Raw genomic sequence first — 26,811 nt, 5'->3', positions numbered from 1 at the left:
TGTGCAGAGTTTGTGTGGGTTCATGTAATAACTATGTATACATTGCCTACAGGGATGTCATCACATGACAAGGTGTGCACAACCAGCCCCACCCATCTCTTACAAATACATGTTAAATATGCTCAAGATTACCCAAATTCTCTCAGAAATTTCCCAAAATTAACAACATTTCTTAGAATTGTCTTCTAATATTTTAATTATCTGCAGTTAATGCTCTATTAGAGTATTTCACTAAAAATGACTTCTTTCATACTGCCACAATTTCCACCAACTGTTCTATTAGGGAGTATTGATCTATTTTCATGGAATTGAGCTCCATGGTTTGAAATATCACCTAATAGGTTACCATTATGCTGGCATAGCACTCCATGCTTTTCATTATGCTGACACAGGCCTACTGAATGGACCACATACTCTATTAGAGAAATTGACTGTTCTATCAGAACATGTTGACCTTTTCCTGTGACATTGAGTAATCACTGATGTATTTTCCTGTATCTTCACTAGTAAAATACACTCTAGAGTTAATCCACCAATTATTTTTATAAATTCAGTTATAGGTTATTTTTCTCATGACTGATCCACAATATTTTCACTCAAAAATATATGGTTTGGGTACTCTTCATTCTTCAACATTGATGTCACGCTTGTAGGATTCAATCAACTATGTTATGACTTGTTGCCTATTACTTTGGCCACTACAAGTATAATCAACTACAAATTTTAAGGTGCACGTAGCTTAAATATTAAGTACACCATAAAAATTAAAGAAAACTTCATAAAGTTCAGTTAACCGACAGTTATGATTTGCCCAGTAACTGGTTATGATATTCTGTCCAGTTTCACAGCTCTAACACACTCCCAGCATTACGTTTGGGCACCTGTTACAACATAATAGGCTGGTGTACTTATCAGATAAATTTCATTGCAACTGACAAAGTGTTAAGTTTCTTACACAGGTTTTCAGTAGCCATCTTGGAGGTCAGCATAGAAATTGGTAATTTCATGAGAGAAGTGACTATCACTAACTGAACAACCATCAATCAAGTAATCAGTAATGGAACCTCAACACTTTGGGATATATAGGTCTCATATTTGGTGTAATATAGAGGTTTTCCTCTTTCATAGGTGGTAAAATGTGATTTAGAATAGTTGTAGTAACTTAGCTCACTACAACCCACATCCTCAAAGTCACGATAATGACTACTAATGAGATACAAATAGAACTTGAATTCAATCTTATTTCAGATTTCATACTATATTTGGTTACACATTATAAATAACACATAATATAATAAATAAATTGACGTTTATAAAGTGGGTGGGGCTGTAGTTCCTAGCACAGTAGCTAATAACACATTTGCAGGATACAGGGAGCCATCTCCAGTGAGGACAATATCATAGAGGTCTAGATAACACTCCATTAACTCTTCTTCCTAGAAATTTAGAAACAAAGAGTTGCTACACACATCATCAATCTCATCATACAGTATGGTAGTACTGTGTACTGATCCCCCAAAGTAATGAATGCAGACCTCCCAAAATACTACCCATATAAACCACTATAGAAACATCTTTGTGACAAAAAAAAAAGATTCTTAGTGTTACTAAGGCCAGATATAGCACCAAAAACAATAAAACCTTTTACAGAAAAATGAATAGTAAATGTTTTTTTTCTCTCCTTTTAATGAAGTAGGGATCTATGCGATACAAAGTAGGGAAACAAGAGATGAATGATGGTATTGCAACATAGCTCATTGGGAAGTCCCTACTTTGGCATTCAATAAAATAATTGTTATAGCTAATGTGCCAAAGTAGGGATTTTCCCACCGAGTTATGCTGTAATACCATCATTCATCTCTTGTTTCACTACTTTGTACTGCATAGATCCCCACTTCATTTCAAATTTAACTTTAAAAATATACTAGTTTTTTTGTTGTAGCACAGCTAGCTACAGTGCAACTTGTGACTGTTCTATTAGAATATCATACAAGTGTGACTGTTGTATTAAGAGTGTCTCAAGTCAGACAAGTGGTAGCTAAACCAATAAGCATCTTGTTTATTGTAGAGTAAATAGCTAGATTGTTAAGAAGTATGGTTTCTGTACTCTATCACTATAGTCAACCTTCTTTATTTGATGGGTGTGGTCACGAACAGGATCCCAATCGTAAATCTTGCCGCGAACTGTTGCAAAGTATATCTCTTATAGTAGTACCAGCACTAAAGTGCTTCTGAAATCCAGCTTTGAAATAATTCTGTGGTGTCTATTATGCTGCTGAAAGAAACTGTTGATACAGAAAATTAAAGCCTCAATATGGTTTCGTTAATGAAGAAGACAAGCAGCCTGATTGAAGATAAAAGAAAAGACAAGACGCAGAGGACCTACGCTCGTCAGAACCACAAAAGGCACATCCCACTGTATTGTGGTGTAAAATGGTGGCCCTGTGTTGCTTTGTTTGGCCTATAGTCTTGCAGCTGTGATCAGGCAGTGAGACTAAAATTCAAGTTTCGGAAATTTAAAAAATATATATTCTATATCTGGTCACCTGTACGTGTTTTGTTATATTATATGGACTAGTACTCTTCCGTAAAGGTAGTGTAGGATGATTTTCAAAGGAAGAATTTTTGGCAGCATGTAAAATTTTTGGGGTGATCCCTACTTAAACGGTACTACTGAACAAATAACACACACACATTGCGGGCCAGCTCACCAACCTGCCTAACCACAATCGCAAGGTTAGAGGCTAAACAACACATCATAGAACACACAAAAAGAATATCTATAAGATTTCAGTAAGGCCTGTTTACAACAAACAGTGAGAAAATGAGATCTGGTAAGTTGCTAAAATAATTTTATGACAGAGTTGAAGGTCATTGAAAAATTTATGCAGCACTGTGATGAAGATGGCAACTTATTAAAAGGTAAGATCATATAAAATAACAAAAGGGGTCGACCTAAAATGGATTTTCGAGGAACACCTGAAAAGACATAACCAGTGACCATTGACAACCATATTTGTTTTAAAAACGTTCAGTACTCTCCTAATATCAAGCAAATTTATCAGAAGTGATCACAGTACAGTGACTTACTCTATAGTTGAGGAAGCCAATTTTGATACAAGTATGAGTATCAGGAAATCCTTTCACCATGTGGGGATCTCCTGTAGAGTCACCTAGCAACAAGAGGTTAGTCCTACCCTGTATAACATGACTGTAATAAGAGATGTGTGAAACAATAAGAGTATAGCTACCTTGACTTCATCAAACACAGACTGATGATGTTCTGCTACACAGCCTTTGTTGAATGAGTGGATCAGGGGCTTGGAGAAGCCACATAATTTGTCCTATATAAATAACAAATATTAATTTAGTACCCTTTCACACATAATTACAAAACTTACATCTTTAAAAATCATATCATTTGAGATTACCCTAATATTTTCATGCAGTGCTGCTTTCTGTTTGAATACTTCAACTATCATGTCTATTAGTGACATTACCATGGTTACCATAATAAACAAAATGAATGCCACACAACCTTACTTGACAGACCAGCAGAAAAAACAAGTGTTGGAATCTTATGAGCAAGTAGTGTATCCAACATCCACTGGTGGCCATCCCTGTGTTAGATGAGATCACATGACTATCACATGGTTGGTAAACAATACCTCAGGACTATGGGAACATTTTGTACCATCTTAGGGATCAGATGTTCCCTCATGTCATATTTTATTAACAAGTCATGGGCCTTACTCCACCTGTATAAAATACATGTAAAATAATGAGCCACAAAAGTTTTTAGTATGTCTGTTACCTAGCAACCAAACAGTGTATTACTCTGTGATTAATGATTGTGTAGAACAACACTTCAGTAATTGTTAATTTACACAAGATAACTCCAGCTCACTCTCAAAATGCAGTGGAACAAGCAAGCATATTGCTATCCCTTAGCTGGGGATAATTTGGTTGCTAGCGACGTTGTTAGACACGCATTCAATCGATACTATGTTCAACCAATGACATCATTAATTATACAAAGAAGAATAGGCGAACTCAGAAGTGCTACGTCATAACTTCACGATACACCCTTCTACAGGGGTGTATGAGAGTACAATAGGATACTCTCCTCAGTATATATATATATTATGAAGTCTTGATATCCCGATATTTCTTATTATTTTTCGTTTATGATGCTGTTAATGGTGTATTTAGTGCAATTTGGTCACTATACAGTACCAAATGAAAACATGACAGCGCGTTAAAGTGAAATAGTTAATGTTAAGATTTCTTGCACTGCCCAAGTGGATCCTGCTAAGCGTTGTCATAACTTCACGATACGCCCTTCTACAGGGGTATATGAGAGTAGGATACTCTCCTCAGTATAAATATTATGAATTTTTGGTATTATTCTATGCAATCATTAACCCTCTAACCGTCACAACCGCCATATGGTGGATTGACCTAATACTTTACACTGTATGTGCTGAGTGAAATTTTGACTTCGCTACAGCTTGTTTGCGGGTTTAATAATGCAGTGCATTTACCTTGAAGTCCTCACACCCTCAGGGTCCCAGTTACTGGGGTAAATGAATCCCTGATGGATTATTGTACAAAAGTTACATAATCACGTTTCATCTTGAAATAAGACTAGCTTGTTAGTTGTTTGAGTTGTTAATTGTGTCTATCACTTAAGAAGGAATGAAAGAAAAAGAACTGTAACACTGGGAACAGTTACAAGCTACTTTGAAGAGTTTCTTTACGCATGCTTGTTGGGCGGGACAGTGGAAAATTCACTGGACCTGATGTGACTACAGGCCATAACTGAAATGAGTGGAATCAACTTGTATATGGGTATAAATGGTGTATTTCATTTTTCTACTGCTACTGGGCAGCCAAACAACTATGGTAAGATAAAAACTTATCAGTCAATACTAGCATACTAGAAGGGATAGTATCACAATACAGTACTCCATCATACTATCCATAGTCATGTGACAGACAGAAGGGGAGATATCAGTACTTTTATCGATATGCTATGGTCCCTACTCTAGTTGAAAATTCCAAATTATTTTGCGTACTTGTAAACTTTTTTTTTGTAAAATAAATACGTTACGACTGGTGAACCCACACATACTGCATTAAAATGATGCTGCGACCCCAGCTATCACTTATTGTTTGAAAAGTGAAGTATCCATAACACTTTGTTGTCAGCTTTGTTCAAGCCATGGCATTATGAATCAAGAACAGTTCAAAAAGCACCTCTGCAATCAAAGTAGCTAAACGGACAATTTCTGTTACGAAAGGAAGCTATCACATGCTACCGCCAAATTGACACCATTTGCTGTCAGCAAAGATGAATTGTATGTACTGTGGTATGCCAAAAGGTACGTGTCTGGTTAAAGTGACGCCGAATAGTGAAAAAAAAATCAAAGCCCTTAGCCTTAGCTGTTATCAAGTTATGCTTGTCTGAAGGCATCAGTCAGTCAGTCACTAGAAAATTTCATTCAATAATCTAAAAAAAATCATAGCAACTTGTTGAAAGTGTTTCGGGTTGATCTGAGGGCTTGTTTGGGCTTAGTTTTACCTAACCAATACTGCTTAATTGTTGTTAGGGAAAAGTGAGGCTGATTGTACAGTGGCAGATCTAGACAGTTTTCTGGGGCTTTTAAATTTAGCTCAGTGGTAGTCTTAATTCATAAATATTGTTGTACTGACAATTTGTTATAGTAAACAACTATATACCATTGTATTTTAGTAGCATGCATGCACACAGTTGCACTTAACCAATTTATAGCTATTAAACCCTCAGAAACACTTCACATGACATCTCCCACTGCATTAAAAAAGATTGAGATACTCTAATGGAGCAATCAAAGCTACACCATATAGTCACCATCTTTACCCTATAGTTAGCTGCATTGGATTTGTAATTGCTAACTAAAAGTAGCCTAAAATCCAATCTTATAGTGCGTATAAAATTTCAGGAGAAATGTCATTAGATGCCTTATTAAGCTATGCCAACTTTTAGAAACCCGTTTTAAAAATCCTAGATCCGCCACTGTTGTAAGGTATTTTCATGGGCCACGCCCACACCTTTGTGATCCTTACCATACAGTACTATTGTACTGTATGATGTACAAAGGACAAATCCAATGGCGTTTCATCTTAGAGGGGTTTCACTGTATCAGATGTTTGACATATACATGGTCATTACGTCACATGTTTACAAACGTACTTACACACATACACTACAAATGTATACATACATACATGCTACAATATACACATACTACCTAAACATAGCACATACCATTCGATCATATATTGAACTTTTTCATCATGGGTATAATTTCTACAACAAGAGGAGCACACAGCTGAGTACTATAGTAACATCAACACAAACACTTACGGTGAAATCTCAATAGGATAATATGTGTCTCTTATAGCATGTGCCTAAAGGATGAATACACAATACACCAATGATACTACACATACCATGTGTATACAATACATTGTATCACTTAAAATTGAAATACAGTAGAGCCTGACATGTTGATGTCTTTATCAACATGTCCATATTAGTGAGGTTCCCTGAAATATTTCAGGATCTAAATGTGTATACACTAAAGTTGCAGTATTCTTTTAAAAGATACATGTAGTTCGATCATGGTCAATTTTCAAACTTGGTGCATGTCCACATGACTTCCTAGTTTGGGAAATCACGTGTCTGTGTGTATGTGTGTCTACAACTGTGTGAAAAAATTATGAAGACTTAATATAAGACTGTATAAGAGTGTAATGTGTAAGACTGAAGTCACTACTACCCAGGTGTCCTCATCGAAGGGTGTGACACTATTACCTAGTATATACAAATACACACAATTTTTTTTTGGAATTTTTGACTAGAGTAGGGACCATAGCACATCAATAAAAAGTACTGAAACAAGCTGGAGTAGTGCACAATATTAAATCACAGTAAAACAATAAGAAGTGTTATATTCCTACTGTGCTCCAAGATATCATAACAGTAATGCACAGTAGGGATAAAACACTTCTTATTGTTTTACTGTGATTAAATATCGTGGACTACTCCAACTTGTTTCTGTACTTTTTATTGATGTGCTATGGTCTCTACTCTAGTGAAATTTTTTTATGCACTTGTTTGTTAACTTTTTTTGTAAATTTATTATGACTGGTGAACCCACACATACTGCATCTGAAAGTGCCCCAGCTATATCAATTATCATCTGAAAAGTAAAGTATCTGTTGTCAGCTATGTCATGTATATTCAACCCATTATACAGCATTTTGAATCAAGAACTGTTCGAAAAGCACCTCTGCAATCCACGCATACCGAATAAAGAAAGAAATGGTGTTGTGCATCTCAGTCATATCAATTATTGTCTGAACAATTGATATCCATTACACTTCATTTTCGACTATGTTCATAGCAGTAAAAATGTTACATAGCAGTACAAATTAAGAACTGTTCAAAAAGTACCTCTGCAATCAAAGTAGCCATTATGAAAAATATGGAGTTCTGTTACGATGGGAAGCGTCAAATCAACACTTTTCGCTGTCAGCAAGATGAATGGGACACAAAGGAGGACACTGGTAAGTCCATGAAGAATGTATTGTGCATACTGCAATTTGCCAAAAGGCACCTCTTGGGTCGAAGTGAAGTCAAACAGTGAAGCCTGTAGCTTTAGCCATTGTCAAGTTACACTCGTCTGAAGGCATCAGTCAGTTACTCGGTCAGCAGAAAATTTCGTTAAATATATATATATTTAAATTCTGTAGCAAGTTGTTGAAAGTGTTTCAGGTTGATCTCAAGGCTTGTTTGGACTTAGTTTTGCCTAACCAATACTGCCTCACTGTTGTCGGAAAATCAAGGCAGCTTTTTGGGTGAAGTTATTTTCGTGGGCCATACCTACTCCTTTGTGGTCCCTACTATACAGCACTATCATACTGTATGATATATGGTACTGGTGTTTTAAGAGTAAAATGCTTCTGGGCGTGGAACAAAAGTTGGTGTTGTGTAACATGACTTGTACATACTCAACTATACATACTACACAGGCAACCATAGAGTGGAAGGAAGGAACATTCCTTAGAGTGGACAATAATGCTGTGTTGAGACAACATTGAATTACCAGCCAATAGCATTACTAACACTATGTCAGTAATTTAAAATTGTACCAGAACATTTGCATGCAAACAATGTTCATGTATTTTGCAAGCTGGACATAATCACATGTGTCACTTGTGGTCATTTCTATTAGATCTGATGGCTAGATAGACCACCTGTAAAAGTATAGTCTTGAATGACAAGTGTGTTTATATTTAACTCTTCCCTTTAAATATTCTAGATATTATAGCTCTAGACTAACTTCAGTTGTAAATGATGGAGGAAGTTCTCCAGCATCTTCAGCAATGGCTGGAAGGAAAAAAAATACACACACAAATAAAACAATTTGCTTGCAGCAGCATATTTGTGACTACAGTGGAATACATCTACAATACCCAACACTGTCATGTACTTGTAACAGATGCTTATAGGCTTATGAAGAAGAACAAATCCCAAAAGTAAACAGTGTATAAGGAGCGGCATGTAGTAATAAGTAACCCAATTATATGACTATACCAAATGGGATATTGTAGCCACAGTCCTGGTGCGAAAGCAACATAGTACTACTGATGTCATGTCAATAGTATAGTGTTATTTCACCCTTATAAAACTTACCATGACAAGTACAGCCTCGGCCGCCATTGACATAATACTTTGTGAGTGTCATGTCAAAATCTGCAACTACCTGCAACCAACAAGTAGTTAGTATTTGGTGTCCCTAATTGCATGAGTGATTACCTGAAACTTTTGGGGACCATCGCGTGACATCGCTTCTAGTCTCTCCAAAACGGAAGATTTATTCTTCGTGTGCACATGAGGAGACTCAAAAAGGTTCCTCACCGTATCCTACACACGAATAACCGTCTAAGCATAGATACAAATGGCGAATAATAGCACTCACGTTCATATCATTCCGCTGTAGAAGAATCGACAACTTGTTTAAATGTTATTGTCGTAAATGTGAAGTGTTCACAGTTGAATAGTCTTGCTTTTCGCCTGCCTAGAAACGAGATGACACCTCGGATTGTGGCCTGAAATTCAAATCGATAGTGGGAATTATTGATCACGTGTCTTCATTGTTCTTATCACGTTTCCGCGTGTGGGAAAAATTGATTAGTTTTGGCGCGAATGGATGACGGCGAGTTGGTGTCCCTCTTCAGTTTTCCGTGTACCATAGAGACAATTTTCTTCTCTGCAGACCTGAATAAACCTCGTAAGCATGATGGAGACTTCGCTGTTGGGATAAAGCGAAGAGAAGCGAAATTCATTGTCGCTGTGAAAGGCAAAGCAGACATAAATAGCAAGCACTACCACGTGAGAATCTATTTAATGCCTCTCGTATTGTACCATAATAATATTATGTACACGCACACAGCTTCATAACGCGATACGTTCTGTTAAAGACACGGAATGGCAGAAGGGCAAATTAACAATAACGTTTGCCAGGGGACCACTGCGCCAGCTGGGCATTTCTGAAGCAACAATGACAGCATCTTTAGCAGAATGTGCTGAATTTCTGAAGAAGATTATTAATGGATTAACAGTGAATGGTAAATTTATAATGTCACCAAATTTTGCCTGTTTTAATTAATATTGTGTAGAGTTCTTACAAAATAATGTGTACTGCAACCGAATTCCCCAGAACATTTTATCAGAGCTGCGACAAAAAATGGAGGTGTGATACACCTTTGATGTTAATCATTGTGTAAATGTGTTGTAGAAACAAAGTTTGAAGCCACCACCACCATCTCATGACGCTGACGACCTTGATGATTTTGACTTGTTCACAAAGCTTACACCAAGGAAGAAATTGTTTACTAAGTAAAGTTACAATAGAATAATATTTTCACTTGAATATTATATACTTTAGTAAGTCCACTGGTTCCTATGGCAGCAGGATGCTAGCAGCCAGCAAAGACAAATCAGAAACTAAGAATTCAAATTTTTATGTTGATGACAGCCGTCCTAGTTACAGCTTTGCATCAGAGTCACCTCTAATCAGGTAAGTGTTACTAGTGGTATATATTTTCAGAATTGCAGCAGCTACTACAGAGTTTTAAGCATGGCATCTAGTAACCTGTAGTGTGGCATTAGCAGTGATACAAACATGCCATCAGAACAATTTTCTGATTTTAAAAATTAAATCCTAATTCTTCCTTTTGTCTGCTTATAGCTAGTACACACATCCAGTAGACTTCATGAAATTTATGCATTCAATAACTGTAACTATAGGCCATATAACAGCAAGTGTCCTCCTGTGTTGCCATTCAAGAGGTCTACTCCTCTGTTGGAGAGGAACCAACATGACCCTCCAGCAAAGAGGGTGTGCAACTCGCCACCCATGACCTATTCCAAGTTGAAATCAATGAAGGAAGGAAACAACCTCAAGCACAGTTCCAGTTTGATAGTTGATAATCCCCAACCATCCTTTGAACTGAAAGGGTGAGATGTGTAATAATGCATGACTATGTTGTTGAGTATGCGTAGATTGTGTCTGTTCCACAGTAGTTGGACTACTGCATGTTTGATGTTTGTGATGGTGTTAGGTTTTGACAAAACACACTGTGAGTGAGGGGTAAGTGAAATGGAATGAGAGGTGGGAAACAAAAGGGCAACTACCTCTGTACCTTGACGGGTGGACAGGCGGTGCTTCCTCATTCTTTCCTATGTTTAGAGCTGAAGCAGTTGTAATTTTTTAACTTGATCGTTATCCCCAACTTCGCCTAAATTTACTCAGTAGAATTTATGCAACAAAATGGAATAGTACAGTCATCTAACTAGGTGGCTAAGAATTTATCCAAGAAAACTCCAATCTGCCACCACTCATTAGGCCTACTCTAGCATACAAAGTACCGCAATGGTAAATACTTCTTCTGAAAATAGAAGGTGATTCTGCTATGGAATTTCTCCTAATATGCATTGATGTTCAATCAAGTGCATGTTGATTACCTACAAACTTCACTTGTATACCCCTCCCCCCCCACACACACACACACACACACACACACACACACACACACACACACACACACATTTCGCAGTACTACCATTTCGGCCAATCTAATGTGCAACCTTCAAACTAGTTTGATCAATCTGTTGTGCAGTGGTTGTGGTGGTTAAAAGGTTAATTGTGCGTGTAGTGTAGTAAAGTTTTAGTACATAAACTGACCTGGACAATCAGTACACTTTGCAATGTCTCCATGTTACACAATTATCACTCACAGTTGGGAGTATGGTACACTGGCCAGCTTTAGTGTAGCTGGTTGGACCATGGGACTCCCTTACAGTAACTGCTTTTCTGATGAGCGGGCTGGTAGTAGGAGTGTAGCACGTACAGTTATGGAGCAAACATTTGCGGCTACATCAATTGTTGCAGCAAGCCCCACCCTCCAAATATTATGAAGGGATTGGGTGTTTGTGTTTTGTAATACCTATAATGTAGGGACAGCGTATGTGTGCAATATATCCTTATGTTTCCTTCCCAACAGGTTTGCTAACCTGGGTAACACCTGTTACATGAATGCTATACTCCAGTCATTGCTGGGGCTAGGCAGTTTTGCTGATGATCTGCTACACTACAAGAACATCAAACAACTGCCACATAAGTGTCTATTCATGTAAGTATATGTCTAATATCTAATACTGTATATGTGACCGGATCTGTGATAACCCGGCACAATAACAATACAAGCCTAAATTTCCAGTATAAAGCATTGAAAGCAATGGGTAAAATGTTTGCGTATTATTTGAAAAGATTTCATAAATTTTTTGGGCGCCTCTTTCTTATTAGTGAAGAAGGGATTAACTGGGATATCATCTTAATTATTCGTCCACTCAAAGGAGTTGGAAAATCTTTTGTTTCATTGCAGTAGACCCAAGGATACGCAAGTTATGAGCATTTGTTTACGTCACGTTGAAGCGATCGTATGTGATAGATTTTTCTTCACAAACTTTGCCTTTGTATGCATGCAGTGAAGAAAGGTGGTAGAAGGACAAACTTACCCAGTAAATGATTCCCCTATCCATGGCGAACACGATGGTGAAATTTCAGCCCAGTACATCAATCCATTCGTAAGTTACAACCGGTACCTGTAATTGATTTTCCCTATACTTGCTTACAAATTGATTTTTCTGTTGTTGCTACTTTGACTCCAAAAGTTATTGGCATATGAGGCAGAAACTTTGCCAGAAGGTACACTTGGCTAAGTAGATTATAAATATTTAACAAACAGGTATTCAAAAAATGCGCTATTATGTCAGGTTTTCACAGATCCGGTCACAAATTTTTTAGGGACATATATAGATTTCGCAGTTACTTATTGCTGTCCACAAATTTGTCGCCCAAAAATTAACATTTGAGACTAGCAGGGTCTATGCTAAATAACAGATAGCATGAGTGACTGAGTGAATAATGAGTGATCCACAATGCTAAAATTTGTTAATTCGTAAAAAATGCATACCTTGAAGGCTTGTATGTATACAGTATATGGTACACACGTCTCTTAAGTGTCAGGTATATCATGCATAAGCCTGATGAGATTTTAATGAATGGAGGAAAGGATTGTGTATCCAAGGTTACTAAATTGTAAGATATGACAGCAAAAGCTGTTGCTTATGAAATACCAACAGCTTGTGTGTACAGAGCCACAAAAAGCAACAAGGTGTAATGGATTGTAAATCTGAACTATAGCTATGGTTATATGCATGAGGACTGCCTTGTTCACAATCATGTGATGTAAGAGGCTCAAAATGTCTGACATATATCTCTTGTGTACATTTCAGCATTAATTGTCACAATCCATTATCACCACAGCATGATTTACCTTCTACTGAAAGACAAACGTGCTAACACTCCTTATTCAGAGATCATGTTGAGGGGCATCAAGAAGTCAATATCAACCACTGCTGCTCGTTTCTCTGGTTACTCTCAGCATGTACGTCATTGTGTAGTACGTGTGTGTGTGTGGGGTGGGGGTGTAAGGAATAGCCCAGCAGTGACATGCATACAAATATTGTTTGAGTAATTGTCCATTTGTTACTGTAAATGAAACCTTTTATAAGGGGCAGAACTATTTTGGTTTTCATAGATTTTTATGCATCACTTTTATAGTACTCATTCTTCATTAAATGATTAGGGTTGGCTACCAAAAACCTCTGTAGAATGACACTTAATTATTCGGTCCTAAAAACTGTAGAAGTTGTACAAGTTGGTGTTACATATATAGTATGTAAGAGCCAGTGTTGGGAGTAACGCGTTACATAAGTAACGTGCTACGTAATATTATTACTTTTGTGGTAACAAAGTAATATAACGAAATACGCTATAAAAACAGGTAATATAGCTCAAGTTACTTCACTTACAAATGTAACACGTTACCTAAGTAATATAGTTACTGTAATGAATCTAATATTACATAATATTATTACTACAAGTAGCGAAGTTACTAATTTACTAATCTCGTTAGTTAGCCTCTGAGTAACGCCTAGCCACAACAAAGTAATGAAGCCTAATGAATGAAGCTTATTCACCAGCTTCTTACTTATAGCCAAGATTTGCACATTGTCCAACAATGCAATCATGTCACGTGATAAAGTGGTAGTTTCACACATGAAAGTTTAAGGCTGTGGACACAAAATAATATAATATGTAATATTATTATAGTTACTTTATTTTATGGGTAATATGTAACTGTAACTAAATAGTTCAGTTGCAAGTAATATGTAACTAGTTACTTTTACAAAGTAACTTGCCCAACACTGGTAAGAGCTGTGTCAGGTTAGAGGGTTTACAGTTACATGTATAGTATTATGATGGCCTATAGGATGCTCATGAGTTTCTGGCTCAGTGTCTCGATCAGCTAAAGGAAGATTGTTTGGCTATTGTACCGGTGAGTGGAATGTAGTGTGATGTTGCTGAGGTGTTAGCGAGAGTTTTGTTAACTGTAGAAGGTGGAGGATCCTTGTCCTGTATCCCAGAACTTTGAATGTACTGTGGAACACACTATTACTTGTTTAAGGTATGTATGTTGTGTGTGCGTGTGGATGTGTACATGTGTGTAGATGTGTACATGTGTGTATGTGCTTCCATGTAGTACATGTACACATTAGCATGTGTGGTGTAGTAAGTATACATGTTTTAGTTTGTGTGTTACCATGGGTCACCGTACATGTGTAGTTCTGTTTGCTGTGCTATTCATTTCACAGTTGTGGTGAACATGTTAAGAAGCAGGAAGTGTTCCAAACTTTCTCCGTCACTATCCCAGACCAGTGAGTAAACACACACACACACACACACACACACACACACACACACACACACACACACACACACACACACACACACACACACACACACACACACACACACACACACACACACACACACACACACACACACACACACACACACACACACACACACACACACACTCACACACACACACACACACACACACACACACACACACACACACACACACACACACACACACTCACACACACACACTGAACTAGAAATTCTCTTAGAGAAGACACCATTACGGAATTCAAGAGATGTTGTTTAGGAGGACTTTTTTCATCTTTACCACTATAGGCAGCAAAGCAATGCTCCTGGGGATCACCTTACACTACAAGGACTGCTTGATAATTTTTTTAACGTCAGTTAACCTTGTAATGGTTTTATTGTAATCTGATTGCCTCTGTTAACAGGATGAGGAGGTGCAGTATGTTTGTAGCAGTTGTAAGAACAAAACAGCAAAGTTGACACATTGTTTTTTACAGTTGCCACGGTAACTTAGTAGTGTACTTACTGCTAATGTGGACACCTACATAATCCAGGCATTTGGTAAAGGTCCCAAACTATCCCTTAGTACGTAAACTGACCTGGAAAATCAGGACACCTTGATAATCAGGACACCTTGATAATCAGGACACCTTGATAATCAGGACACCTTGATAATCAGGACACTGGTGGTTGGTCCCAAGTGTCCATATTGTACAGGCTCTACTGTTTATACAACATTGACGTATCTTTTTTTCACAGTGTTTTAATTATTCATGTGAAACGTTATCGACTCAGTAACACTCACCTTAGCTACTACAAGAGGAGTAGTCATATTCGTATACCCAAGTATCTAAATATAGGTAGGAAGAAATTTCACTAATGATGTAAGTGTACTTATGATTCCTATAGGTTCCTTATGTGCAGATGAAATAGTGCAGTGTCCACCATTGCTAGCTAAACCTCAGTAAGTTACATGCTGTGCAGTGAGTGTGTGTTTTAAATCTATTTCATGTTTAAAATCAGGTCAAATACTGTATTGTTTGTGTATTGCAGATCTAGTGCTACAGTTACTGATATTTGTACAGATTCATCATTACCTGCTACTGTTAATAATAAATTACCCACCACCCCACTACGCAGTATTACTAACAAGCCATCACGTCATCCCCTGCTACTTGACAGCTTTAGGAGCACCAGCAAGAATGATGGTCGTTCAAAAACTCCAACCACTCCATCTTCCTCGTTGTTTAAATTCTACAAACGCAAGACTCCTGTTGCTGGTCACAAAATGGAACCACGGAATCTAGCTAACATTTTGTCAAGCGACAATCATGTTGATAATGATATTCCCTCTGAAGAAGAGCAAATGAGGTGGGCATTAAGTGCCAGTAAGGACCTTGCTATGTTGGATGGTGGTAAACCTGTGCAAGTGGAAAGTGATGATGAAGATGATCCTGAGATGGCTAGAGTGTTGGAAGAGAGCAGGTTGGAGTATGAGCAGAAGAACAACAGTAATAGTGTCAGCAGGCATACCCCATCTCCCACTGCAAGCCCTTCACTATTGTGTGATAACAATGTCACCACAGACTCAGGATATTTCAGTAGCAACATTGACCTCACTAAAGAAGATCCTCTACAGCACAAGGTGAGTGGGGCTGTGATCAATGGTGTGATTAGTGGGTGGGGCTTGATCAATATAGGGCATGATCAATAATGGATGACTGATAGCATGTTTATTGTTTGGTCAAGTTTGGCATCATGTATGTGGCACATTGTCAACATGATATCTGCAATGACATATTGCACTTCTTTAGTAGTTTGGCCAAGAGTTCATGAGTATAGGTTAGGAACCTATCCCAAGGTTCTTCATAGTTTTAGAAACTGAAGCAATCGGAAAAAAAAGTATTCATAACTAGCTTTTTAGTATATTTTGTTAAATAGTGATTTTTTTAAACATTGGAAGCAATTACAAACTGTATATTGCTTACTTATCATATGTACATCCATGCCAATGCATCATGGGGATAATTATGACATGTGAATGACATCCTATAGATACACTGTGTGTTTTGCACCCATGTCCTGTGTAATACCACCTTACTAAGATTTTGTCAGTGTGTGCCCGGCTAGTTCAGTTGGTAGAGCATAAGACTCTTAACCTCAAGGTCATAGTTTCAAGCCCCACATTGGTTGTAAGTTATTTTTACTTTTTTCCTTCCATATCAAACGGTACAGTAGTACCGGGATTGTGGTGGAAATTTCGTGAATTGCCCAAAATTCAACCTTTAAAATCATCCTAGGAACATTTTATGCCACGAAAATCACCTTTATGGATTAGTACTAGTCCATATAATACATAAAACAGCATTAAATATTAGAGGTGCACCGATATGACTTAGCCAATATCCAATATAAAATAATATTATTAAGCCGATAAACAAAGATGATCTGATATGGTAGCATGGACATTTTCGCTCTCTAAATGTAGTAAGTGACAGAGTGGGACTGTAATCAACAGCCAACACTACATAATCATGCGCTGCCAGGATATTACTAGAGCATGAATACCCATAAATAGATGTTTATGTATATCTGTATCTGCTGCTTTTTTATGCATGTTATCGATCTGATATCAATATGCAAAAACAAAGCCGATATAACCAATAGCCGATCTGATTATCGGTGCAACAAAACATAGATGGCTGGATTTTTATTTTTTTTAATTGCCAAGACTCAAATTTAGTCTGACTGTCTGCCCTCACTGACCATAGTCGCAAGGCTAGAGACCAAACGAAGCAGAGCACAGCCACCATTTTATGCCAAAATAACAAACTGACCAGTGGGATGTGTTTTTTTGGGGGGTTCCGACAACTGTAGGCCCTCTGCGCCTTGTCTATTCTTTCCTCTTAAATCAGGCTGCTTGTTTCCTTCTTCATCCAACGAAACCAAATTGAGACATTGATTCTCTGTATCAACACTTTCTTTCAGCAACATAGTGTAGACGCCACAGAATTATTTCAGAGCTGGATTTCAGGAGCGCTTCAGTCCTGGTGCTACTATAAGAGATATGCTAGCTAGATATCTGCAAGTTCACGATTGGGATCCCATTCGAGATAGGTTGGCGACCATACCTATCAATTAAAGATCTAGGTGGACTAATAGCAATAGAGTATCGAGACCATACCTTTTAACTAACCTAGCTGTTTACTTAACAGTAAACAAGATGACCTCACCCCTCATTGGTCTAGCTAACTAGCTGCACACCTCTTGGCTGACTCGAGATATACTCTAATACAACAGTCACTCTAATACAACAATCATGTATGATATTCTATTAAAAGTCATAAGTTACATTGTAGCTAGCTGTGCTACAACAAAAAACTAAACAAGCTAGTATTTTTTAAACTTGTTAATTTAAAGCTGAAGTAAGGATCTTTGCAATAAAAAGTAGTGAAACAAGAGATGAATGATTACTGCATAGCTCAGTGGGAAAGTCCCTACTTTGCCACATTAGTTTTTGCTCAATGCCAAAGTAGGGACTTTCCCACTTAGCTATGTTGTAATACCATCATTCATCTCTTGTTTCACTACTTTTTATTGCATAGATCCCTACTTCATTTTTAAATTAATAATTTAAAAAAATACTAGTTTTATCAAGGCTGTCTTAAATTTTAAGAAGTGCCTGCTTTGTATGTAGGACCATATGCACTGTGCCATACTTTTTATCATTTTTTCCTGTTGTAGGAGAGATACTGTTCCAACCTTTCAATCACCCCTCAGAGGATGAAGCCAATACAGATAGTGGATAACAATAGTACTATTACATCACAGGTGATGATGCCATGTGATGTAACAGGTGTATCACATGATCCTTGCCATCTCTTTAGGCTTACCAGTTGGCTAGTATAGTCAGTCATATGGGAGGTACCAATGCTGGTGAGTTATATACAATTTAGTAAATTTACTCCCTGCACTACAAAAGGTTGTACTCTGAAATATTCTAAATAATGGTTAGATGTCAAGAACCAGGGTTGTGCAGGATTTAGAAGAAAACTCGAAGATCCTGGGCTGTAGCGCCTGAGCACAGTGAGGATATATACTAAGGGCCTGAGGGTTATCTAAATCCCATAGAACCCAGTGGTTCTTGACATCTAACTTATTTAAAGTACAACTCTGTACCTTTTAACATCTGAGTTGACAGGTGCTTGTAAATGAGAAACATATATCGCTAATTATTAGAAACAAGCCCTCTACACTTCCCTACATGGTGGACCCTAGCGTGGCTGTAGTCTCATGCCCAGCCAGGCTCGCGCTAATGTGCAAACACCATCTGGTGACAATGCTCGAGTTTCTTGGGCCCAGAAGTGCTATCCAGCCAAAATATTGGCTGGCATTCAGAATTGACAAGTTGCATAATCGCATGAATTTATTGGAAGTAAACGAAAAAGCAGATGATTTAAAGCCATTTATCAGAAGTTACTCACCAACATTCAAAATGTTTGTTGTCAAGTTGTTTTTTCCGATCTCACCTTATGAATCATGACTTGACATTTCACCCAAAATGAAATGCTACCCTCTACTAATACGATAAATGAAGAGATGGTATCTAGTAAACTCGTTTTACTTTATTCCTACCCATTTTCGAATGGTTTTTCACTGTTTTTAAATGATTATGCAACTCCTCAATTCTGATTGGCCAGCCAATATTTTGGCTGGATCGCACTTCCGGGCCCAAGAAACTCGAGCATGAGACTAGCGTGGCTGTTGCTACCCATTTAAATGCCACATGTGTTGCCAATGTTACAGATGTTAAGTACTGGACATTCATTGTTGCTGTTGTTGTGCCTTGACAGCTGCTTGTAAACAAGAAATGTAGTGTTGATTATAGTACAACAAACCCATTACACCTCCCTCTAATTCCTCTACAGCTGTTACACTGTTACTTGTGTTGTCAATGTTAGCAAGCACATAATTATCATGTGTCATATCACATGGTCTCTATTGGACATGAGCATGGTTCTACAGGATTTCGAGACAACATTTTCAGCCAATCAAATTTCAGTATCAAACTTGTTGTAGTCTAAAGCTTTTTAAAATTCTAGTTTAGAAGCAACATTTTTAAAGCCTTCCTTTAATCGCTGGCCAGAATCAAAAAGACTTGAGCTTCAATACACTTGACCAGGAGCACATTGAATCCTATGGACAAGGGAGAATGTAACTCTGTTAACAGCAAAATTCAAACATGGCTACTGTGTACTATAATAATTAACTTTAAAACTTCCTAATTAGGATATTATGCAGAGGCACATGTTTGAGTACGTCATTTTTCCGCTGCGACGAAGCAAGGCTATGGAAACAAAGTTCAATGGCACGACGGAGGAATAGTAGTACAGACTTACCAGGACAGTCTTTCTACAGTCACTAATCATGTGAAATCACACGAAATTATTCCACTTGACTATTCCAAGCTCTACCTTCAACTCGACAATCTTCCTATGGATATAAGACAATGGAGTAGCAGTCCATTTAGTGTATCCCTGTTGCATGTAAGAATGATGTCACCAATTATATACATAGTAACACTGGACGCCATGTTTGAATTTTGCCCGGGGTAACTGTGTAAAAAACACGTGTTAGGGGTTAGTTTTTCCAGTCTGTTTATGAGTCCGTTCCACAGTTTAGTCACCTCCATCATAGGACTATATATGATGTGTGACCAACCTCCTCCTCTATTCACTGACTGTACTCTTATTGTTTCACTCACACCAAAGTACTACACTCTGCTTGTTCTACAGGTCACTACATCAGTGATGTATACTGTCCTGGTAGTGGTATATGGAATAGTTACAATGACTCCATTCTCACAAAGGTAAGGGAGCTGTTATCTTGTGTTAATTGTGTGCATGGTCACATCACATCCATTTTACTTGGTAGGGGTGGTTTTTTTGCATAGCTAGCTAATCACTGACAACTTTTAATGGTGTATTTATCTTCTGTGCAGATGTCAGAGGTTGAGGTTAGACAAAGACGTCAAACTAGTGGATATATATTCTTCTATGTTAACAAGTGAGTGTCATTGTGTATAGTGTTCTGTATTATAGTGGTGAAAAGCTTTCACAAGTGAATTAATACAGTGAACCCCTTCTTTAAATTAAAGAGCACAGTTACTTCATAGAGACAAAGTTTTTTGACCCAACGAACTAAACTGGCTACAGTATAATGCGACTGGATCTGCAAGGACCTGTGCATTTTTGAATTATATTGTCTTTGTCTAGATAGCCAAAGGAATGATCAGCCAAGGGTTTCAGCTCTTGAAGATACAGTGCTACAAAGTGGCAACAACAGAAAAATCAATTTGTACAGTGACAATACAGAAAATAAACTACAAGAGAATAATTAAACAGTCATAACTTACAAGTGCAGTCCTCCACCAAGATACAACTTACGCCATCGGGTTCCCCATGAACAGGAAAATCCATTGTTGGGTAGGTAACATAGGTTTTGTCTTCCAAGCTGTTCTTATGACCAGGGCGAAGGCGAAAACATGAGAAAAAACGATAGTGAACTACTTGTTCAATGCAATGCAGGCTAACGCTCATACCTTCCGTTTTCTTTGGAGTACTGGCACGAAACAGAGATTTCCCAACTCCTCTTGCTTTGGGGATCATGATGCTACCAAGGTTTTTGCCGTTACCACCTTCCTTCACTGTGAAACAAGAATTTTTTGATTTCGTAAATTGTTTAAAATTAGGCTAACACATGGGATTCTTGCAGATTTGGTCACATATTTTTATACCCAAAGTAGGGTAAGTCTCTATATTGTAGTGAATATGAGTCAGCATCCATTTAGAGAAGTTCCACTGTAGTGTGTCTGAAGTAAAATTATTGTGCTAATTGAATAAGAACTCAAACGTGTTCGATGTGTCTTAACTTTTCTGTTATATTGGCTAAACAATTCCACCTGTATAGACTGAATGGAGCATTTTTGAATTATAATGTGTTGATCTAGTTGCTAAAGAGCTGAGCTTGTAAAATGTGTGTGCATGTCAGTGTTAAGTGTCCCATGCTGTGAGGAATCTGGACCATATTCCATGACCTCTACTAGGTCAGATTACTACATTGGTTTGAGGTATTGTGGGTACAGATTCCTTTAGCTCTTCCTCATGTTTGTGCTAGTCGCCTTATGCAAAGGAAAGACATCAAGACTAACCTGTAATCGTTGTGTTGTGTGTGTGTGTTGTGCTGTAGTCTGTTTTTACCACATGGCTAGAGATTTTAGAGGGATGGTGCTTAAATGTTTACAGTATATGATAGAGTTTAGTAACAGCCATGAAATATCAAAAAATGCTACTCATCCCTCAAGTTTCTCTATAGCTGTATAATATTATCGCGTGTGTGTCATATTTTATTCCACATACTCTTTTCTCCCATTCAGATCAGTACTACAACTTAACAAATAAAAACTATCATCTTCATAAATTTTATTTATAAATGTGGTGGCATGTTTATAATTCAACAATTTCTCTGTATTTCATTGAATTATCACCATGTATATACAATTAGGAAGCCAATTTCTTTTCGCTCAGGGCACAAGGATGATGTAATGTGGCATCAAATGTGATGCCCTGGAGGGAGATGGGATATATTGTGTTAAATAAATAGAATACATACATACCTGTTGATTTACAGACCTCACAAAACCCTCGTTAGCTGTTAGTATTGGAATATTGAGCATGTCCGCAGTGCCAAATATGATCTGAAATTGAAAACCACAAAAATCATAATCTACATTGTTTAGCCCTTCTACCAATGCATCTCTCAATTATAAGTCCATCTTGAAATAATTTGTATGCTTCAGCTCTTCCATAAATAATGGTGGACAAGGAACAACCAAACACTGGAAGTGATTGTTCTGTTAGAGCAATTATAAATATTGGGGAATATTTTGTGGTCACCTCAACCAACAAAAATAAATAACATGAAATATTTGCACTTCTATTTGTGGAATACTGTTTGGTGGCTATAGACCTATTGCACAGATCAAAATTAGTAAATTACAGTATCTTGAACAAAAATTTCTAGTACACAATTTTAAAAGCGCTAACAGATTTGTTTTAAGTTAATTGACCTTCAGAGTTATGGAGTTTTGGAATCTGTACTCCAAACATTATAGGAAGCATAATTCAAAATCAAATTCCCCCAATTGCAAGTGCCAAGAAACATCAAATTAAAAGTTTATACAATAGAACACTAAATATTAGTGTGTGTAAGCTGTGGATCGACCCTACCTTGGCTCTGCACTTGATTCGTGATGTAGTCGGTAACTGGACAAACCTGCTTGACGGTTTATCAGATAATATAGTCACCTGAGCTAGTAGTTCTCTATTAGAAGCACACTATGATTGAGTATTCTAAAAATGATGGCAGCAGGTATTATGTGTGAGGAAACAAGAGCCTCGGCAGCTTCAATTTGTCAAAAATCTGTGATACTAAAAAGAGTCGTCCATTTACTCTCAGTATAGTATTTACAATTTCCAAGAAATTACAATAAAATAATGTTGGAAACTCAAATCTATAAGGACTAAGCCTACAAAATTATATTTTCAAAGTAGGGCATAACATTCAAATCAAACACTGTATAATTTTTCTTAATGAATGCTTATTACACCTGCTCAATTAGTCTAGTCACCAATAATGGTGGTAATTGTATTGTGAACATTTCAACTACAAAGTTAGAACATGGGTGGGATAACAAACGAGATGATCTACTGTACAATCAAATGCTGAGCTTAACACCTTTTTGACATTAATTTGGTCATGCCCTAACCTTTTAAGATTATGTTTGAGAGTTGACTGTTTTATTAGAGTGTATAGACTACTTGACTGCTGTATTAGAGTAAGTGACAGTATCCCGATTACTGGTTCATAAAATAATTTGCTTTAAATTTGGACACAATGTTGGAAAATAATTTCAGATTTCTGCATAGCAGAAATTTTGACATGTACGTGCTGCTTCAATTTATAGTAATGTTGACCTCACACATAAAGCCCACCACTATACTATTATAGTACTGTGCTCACTCTGCTCTTTGCTGTTCCCCAGCCCCACCCACCACAGAAATAATTTTCTTGAAGGCGGTCACAGCTGTACTACAAGCACACAACTTCATTCCTGTAATACAACATTATACAAACAATTCGTCCAAAAGGAAGTTCAATCACATAATTTGTCAAATATCTATTTAAAAACAGTTCAACACCTCAGGATAAGTGTTCTAATGTACTTGGCCGGTCCAAACATTTCATACTGTATGTACAGTAATGGAGCTTTTTTAACACTCTATTTCCTTATGTGATACTGCTAGCAAAGAAGGAAGCTCTACACTATCTATACTTAAATCATTTCTAATATCAGCATCTACATTGGACACCACGTTCAGTTTTGCTATTCTACAATGAGGTGTCCTGATTTTAGGGGTCTAAGATGTGTGTGCACTAATACAAATGGGTCCAGACAACGAGTCCTGATCATCAAGGTGTGCACATTACACAGGTCCCCCAATGCTACACATCATTCTTACCTTTACTAACCTCCTGGAACACTGGCCACAGTGGCTGTTTCCTCTGTAGTTCAGCCTGTTCCTCTATGATGTCATCCTAGGTGATGTATTGACACCAGGTAAAATATAACAAACATTATTTAGTTATAAATTTTCCTACATTGGGATGGAGCACCTCTCTAGTTGATCAGGAACACTCTTGACCCAAACACTGTACCGTATTGTCTCACAATATAGCCATGCAGTGAACTGGGTACAAATAATGCCGAGTCTCTATATAGTCCTAACAGTGCCATAACTCATTACATGAATGGTGGTGACAAACTGTGATAGGGGCTTGTCTCCCTTTACTGACCAGGATAAAATGTTGCTAAAACACAGGAAAGATCATTTGTATTTCTGAAGGAGCTTCAAAGTCTGAATTCTTACTGCATTTACCTGATAGCGAAATCTTTCCCCACCATGAGTCAGTCCAGACACCCATGCTATCATTGATGAAATATCCAGGTAGATCATGTTGCTAAATATAGTATACATTTCACATGTTGTTACTATATTATAGTTACCTAGTGGGTATGGCTACATGGAGAACTTGTTGCACTGCTTGTCTCATCTGATCAGTAGCAGTGGGGATTCCCCTCAGCACTTGCACTATTTCAAGGGGTGTGTCAGTTTGATCCAGATTGTCTGCATCAAATTGCTGCCCTACCACAGCCACACCTACTTTCTGCAGAGCAACTATAGGGATCCATGATAACAGTAAGCAGCCCCACCCACCTAACTACCTGCAACATCCTTTGTGACTCCATCGAAGAAAACAAACACAATTTTAGGATGGTTGTTTCCTTGGTGAGGATTGTGGCCACTTGCTCTTATGAAATCCTGATGGTACAAGATGATGATGTGATTTAGGTGGCAGAGGATTACCCATGTACCTACCTCAGCAGTCTCAGTGATACACTTGTCCTCATACTGACCTTCACCTGTAATGTGTGGGTAATGTACACACCTTGATAATTGTAGCTAACACACACACATACACACAGACACACACACCACATGCAGTAAAACACATGTACTCCAAATTTCTGGTCCACTATACCTAATCTGTAAGAAGCCAATAAGTACAAGATTCGTGGCACAAACTTGCTCAATTATGCAACACTAAAATGTCAAGATCTCTTTAAATTTTCAAGAAAACAAACCTTCATCATTACTAACTATTATTAACTCTTATTATTATCATGCTAAGATAATGTACTGCAATAATTAGTTAGGGCTGCACCAATTAATCATGTGATTAATTGATGATGGGTAAGGAATAATGAATAATCATCAATTAATTGGGTGAATAGTTCTAAAGCAAATCTTTCCATTTTTGTTGAATTGGCTCTATGCTGGAAGCCCTATACTTTGGAAATGTCCTTATCATGGGGTGTCTGGACTAAATACTGGTATATATGTGTATACTAATACAAATGGGACCATGGACAATATCAAGGTGTCTGTACTGTATCTATAACATGAAAACATGCTTGTCAAGTACAGTACAGAACACATGTTCACATCTTTGATATCAGTGGGAGCTCTGGAGACCACAAACCGATGTATCTAGAATCAAAAAGTCGCAGTAAATGTCAATAAAGCAACTGCTGTAACCATTTCACTTCACCTGATAAGATGAAAGTTTTTCAGACAGTTACTGCCCCAAGATTAATCTCATCGACCATGCAAACTGCAACATTTCGTGTACATGTAGGACTTGGATGTATTATATAGGCCCATGCCTCTTCCAAAAATTTAGTTACCTTTACTTGTGGGCATGTTAATTAGCAATAAAACTAACTGAGATGGTAGCTGTACAATGTGAACTAGACACCGTGTACATGTACAATTCACAATCAACTCAACACTATTGTTTAAAAGGTGGACCATCTATCAAGACCTTGCTATGTAGAGGTGACCGAGTGTGCCCGGCTAGCTCAGTCGGTAGAGCATGAGACTCTTAATCTCAGGGTCGTGGGTTCAAGCCCCACGTTGAGCGACAAGTTTTTTTTCCACACTACACATTTTTTTTTGTTTGTTTTAGTACTCACCTAACCATTTTCTGTGAATAGCAGTTCTCTTTCTTGTGATAACTTTCACCCAATGAGATCCCTTGCTGGTTACCACATCAATCATAACAGTACGCCCTTCACCAGATGGTAGTAGGTATACAAAAGTTTGCAGTACAGCCGTTACATTTTGAGTACAGTCAAAGATGAATTGTATGGCTTCTAGGTACTGTAGATTTGTGCTGGCTAGGTGCTGATCCTTAATGTTAGCCACATCTTCCAAAAGCTAAGACACAGTGCCTAAAATTTAGGATAGTTTAATATTCAAGCTTTTCTTACCGACTCTAGGAATTCTACTTCTGCTCTCAACTTTCTGGATAACCTCTGGATACCCTTAACGTGGCCATTGTGCACGCAACCTCGAAGCAATTTAGTAGCCACACCAATTCTGTTTCTAATCGCGTCACGTGGCGAAACTTTAGGTTTCTCAGCCATTCAAAGACTCCTGCAGTAGCCGTATTAAACACTTCAACCCCCGATATAGCATCGGGGAATTTTACTGTTCTTAATTAAATGGTATCCATTAATCATTTCAAAGTGGGCGTTATTTGAAGTAACGGAGAATCGCTTACTATTCAGTAATCTGTTGTTGTGAGATCTATCACGTTCGCTCTGTATCTCTTATTAGACAACTCCTTAACACGTTAAGTACCACTAGCCGAGTAGAATACGATCAGTTGAAGATGTTGCTTCATTCGAGCGCACCAGCAAGGAATAAGGTGAGCG

At 37.6% G+C, this 26,811-nt stretch overlaps 4 protein-coding genes, 1 long non-coding RNA gene and 1 other non-coding gene across 6 annotated transcripts in view; 3 read left to right on the top strand and 3 right to left on the bottom strand.

Annotated features, from left to right (window-relative positions):
- Positions 1–1,223: 1,223 nt before the first annotated feature.
- LOC136240233 (cytosolic 5'-nucleotidase 3-like) lies at positions 1,224–9,226 on the bottom strand. The gene is made up of 12 exons (XM_066031158.1): positions 9,030–9,226; positions 8,867–8,974; positions 8,744–8,813; positions 8,391–8,437; positions 6,410–6,453; positions 6,311–6,352; positions 3,669–3,758; positions 3,544–3,620; positions 3,402–3,484; positions 3,252–3,344; positions 3,091–3,198; positions 1,224–1,436 (listed from the first exon to the last, which is right to left on the bottom strand). Exons 1-12 carry the CDS (start codon positions 9,033–9,035, stop codon positions 1,311–1,313), a joined length of 894 nt encoding a protein of 297 aa, XP_065887230.1. The 5' UTR covers positions 9,036–9,226; the 3' UTR covers positions 1,224–1,310.
- Positions 9,213–22,289, top strand: LOC136240226 (ubiquitin carboxyl-terminal hydrolase 37-like). The gene is made up of 21 exons (XM_066031149.1): positions 9,213–9,442; positions 9,504–9,678; positions 9,730–9,803; positions 9,849–9,949; positions 9,999–10,130; positions 10,361–10,570; positions 11,617–11,745; positions 12,942–13,062; positions 13,951–14,016; positions 14,075–14,145; positions 14,333–14,395; positions 14,721–14,784; positions 14,837–14,916; positions 15,171–15,271; positions 15,321–15,375; positions 15,465–16,056; positions 18,156–18,242; positions 18,299–18,347; positions 20,207–20,280; positions 20,413–20,477; positions 21,847–22,289. The coding sequence occupies exons 1-21, from the start codon at positions 9,257–9,259 to the stop codon at positions 21,869–21,871; spliced, it is 2,520 nt and encodes an 839-aa protein (XP_065887221.1). The 5' UTR covers positions 9,213–9,256; the 3' UTR covers positions 21,872–22,289.
- On the bottom strand, positions 19,240–20,973 carry LOC136240240 (uncharacterized). The gene is made up of 3 exons (XR_010693752.1): positions 20,827–20,973; positions 19,811–19,904; positions 19,240–19,758 (listed from the first exon to the last, which is right to left on the bottom strand). It is a non-coding gene; the product is annotated as an uncharacterized lncRNA (long non-coding RNA).
- LOC136240231 (UPF0415 protein C7orf25 homolog) lies at positions 21,861–26,661 on the bottom strand. Its single transcript, XM_066031155.1, has 11 exons — positions 26,365–26,661; positions 26,068–26,311; positions 24,911–24,954; positions 24,757–24,853; positions 24,538–24,709; positions 24,410–24,491; positions 23,993–24,068; positions 23,493–23,583; positions 22,700–22,793; positions 22,087–22,167; positions 21,861–22,036 (listed from the first exon to the last, which is right to left on the bottom strand). The coding sequence occupies exons 1-11, from the start codon at positions 26,518–26,520 to the stop codon at positions 21,971–21,973; spliced, it is 1,203 nt and encodes a 400-aa protein (XP_065887227.1). The 5' UTR covers positions 26,521–26,661; the 3' UTR covers positions 21,861–21,970.
- On the top strand, positions 25,943–26,015 carry Trnak-cuu (transfer RNA lysine (anticodon CUU)). The gene has a single exon. It is a non-coding gene; the product is annotated as a tRNA-Lys (tRNA).
- Positions 26,646–26,811, top strand: part of LOC136240222 (uncharacterized) — a 44,642-nt gene continuing 44,476 nt past the window's right edge. The window contains exon 1 of the mRNA XM_066031142.1: positions 26,646–26,804. The gene's annotated coding sequence lies outside the window, so the exon portion shown is untranslated. The remainder of the gene's footprint in view (positions 26,805–26,811) is intronic.

This window comes from Dysidea avara, chromosome 12, assembly GCF_963678975.1.
Source record: "Dysidea avara chromosome 12, odDysAvar1.4, whole genome shotgun sequence".
NCBI lineage: Eukaryota > Metazoa > Porifera > Demospongiae > Dictyoceratida > Dysideidae > Dysidea > Dysidea avara.
The sequence above is the reverse complement of the archived record's forward strand: the minus strand, read 5'-3'. Positions and strand labels throughout refer to the sequence as shown.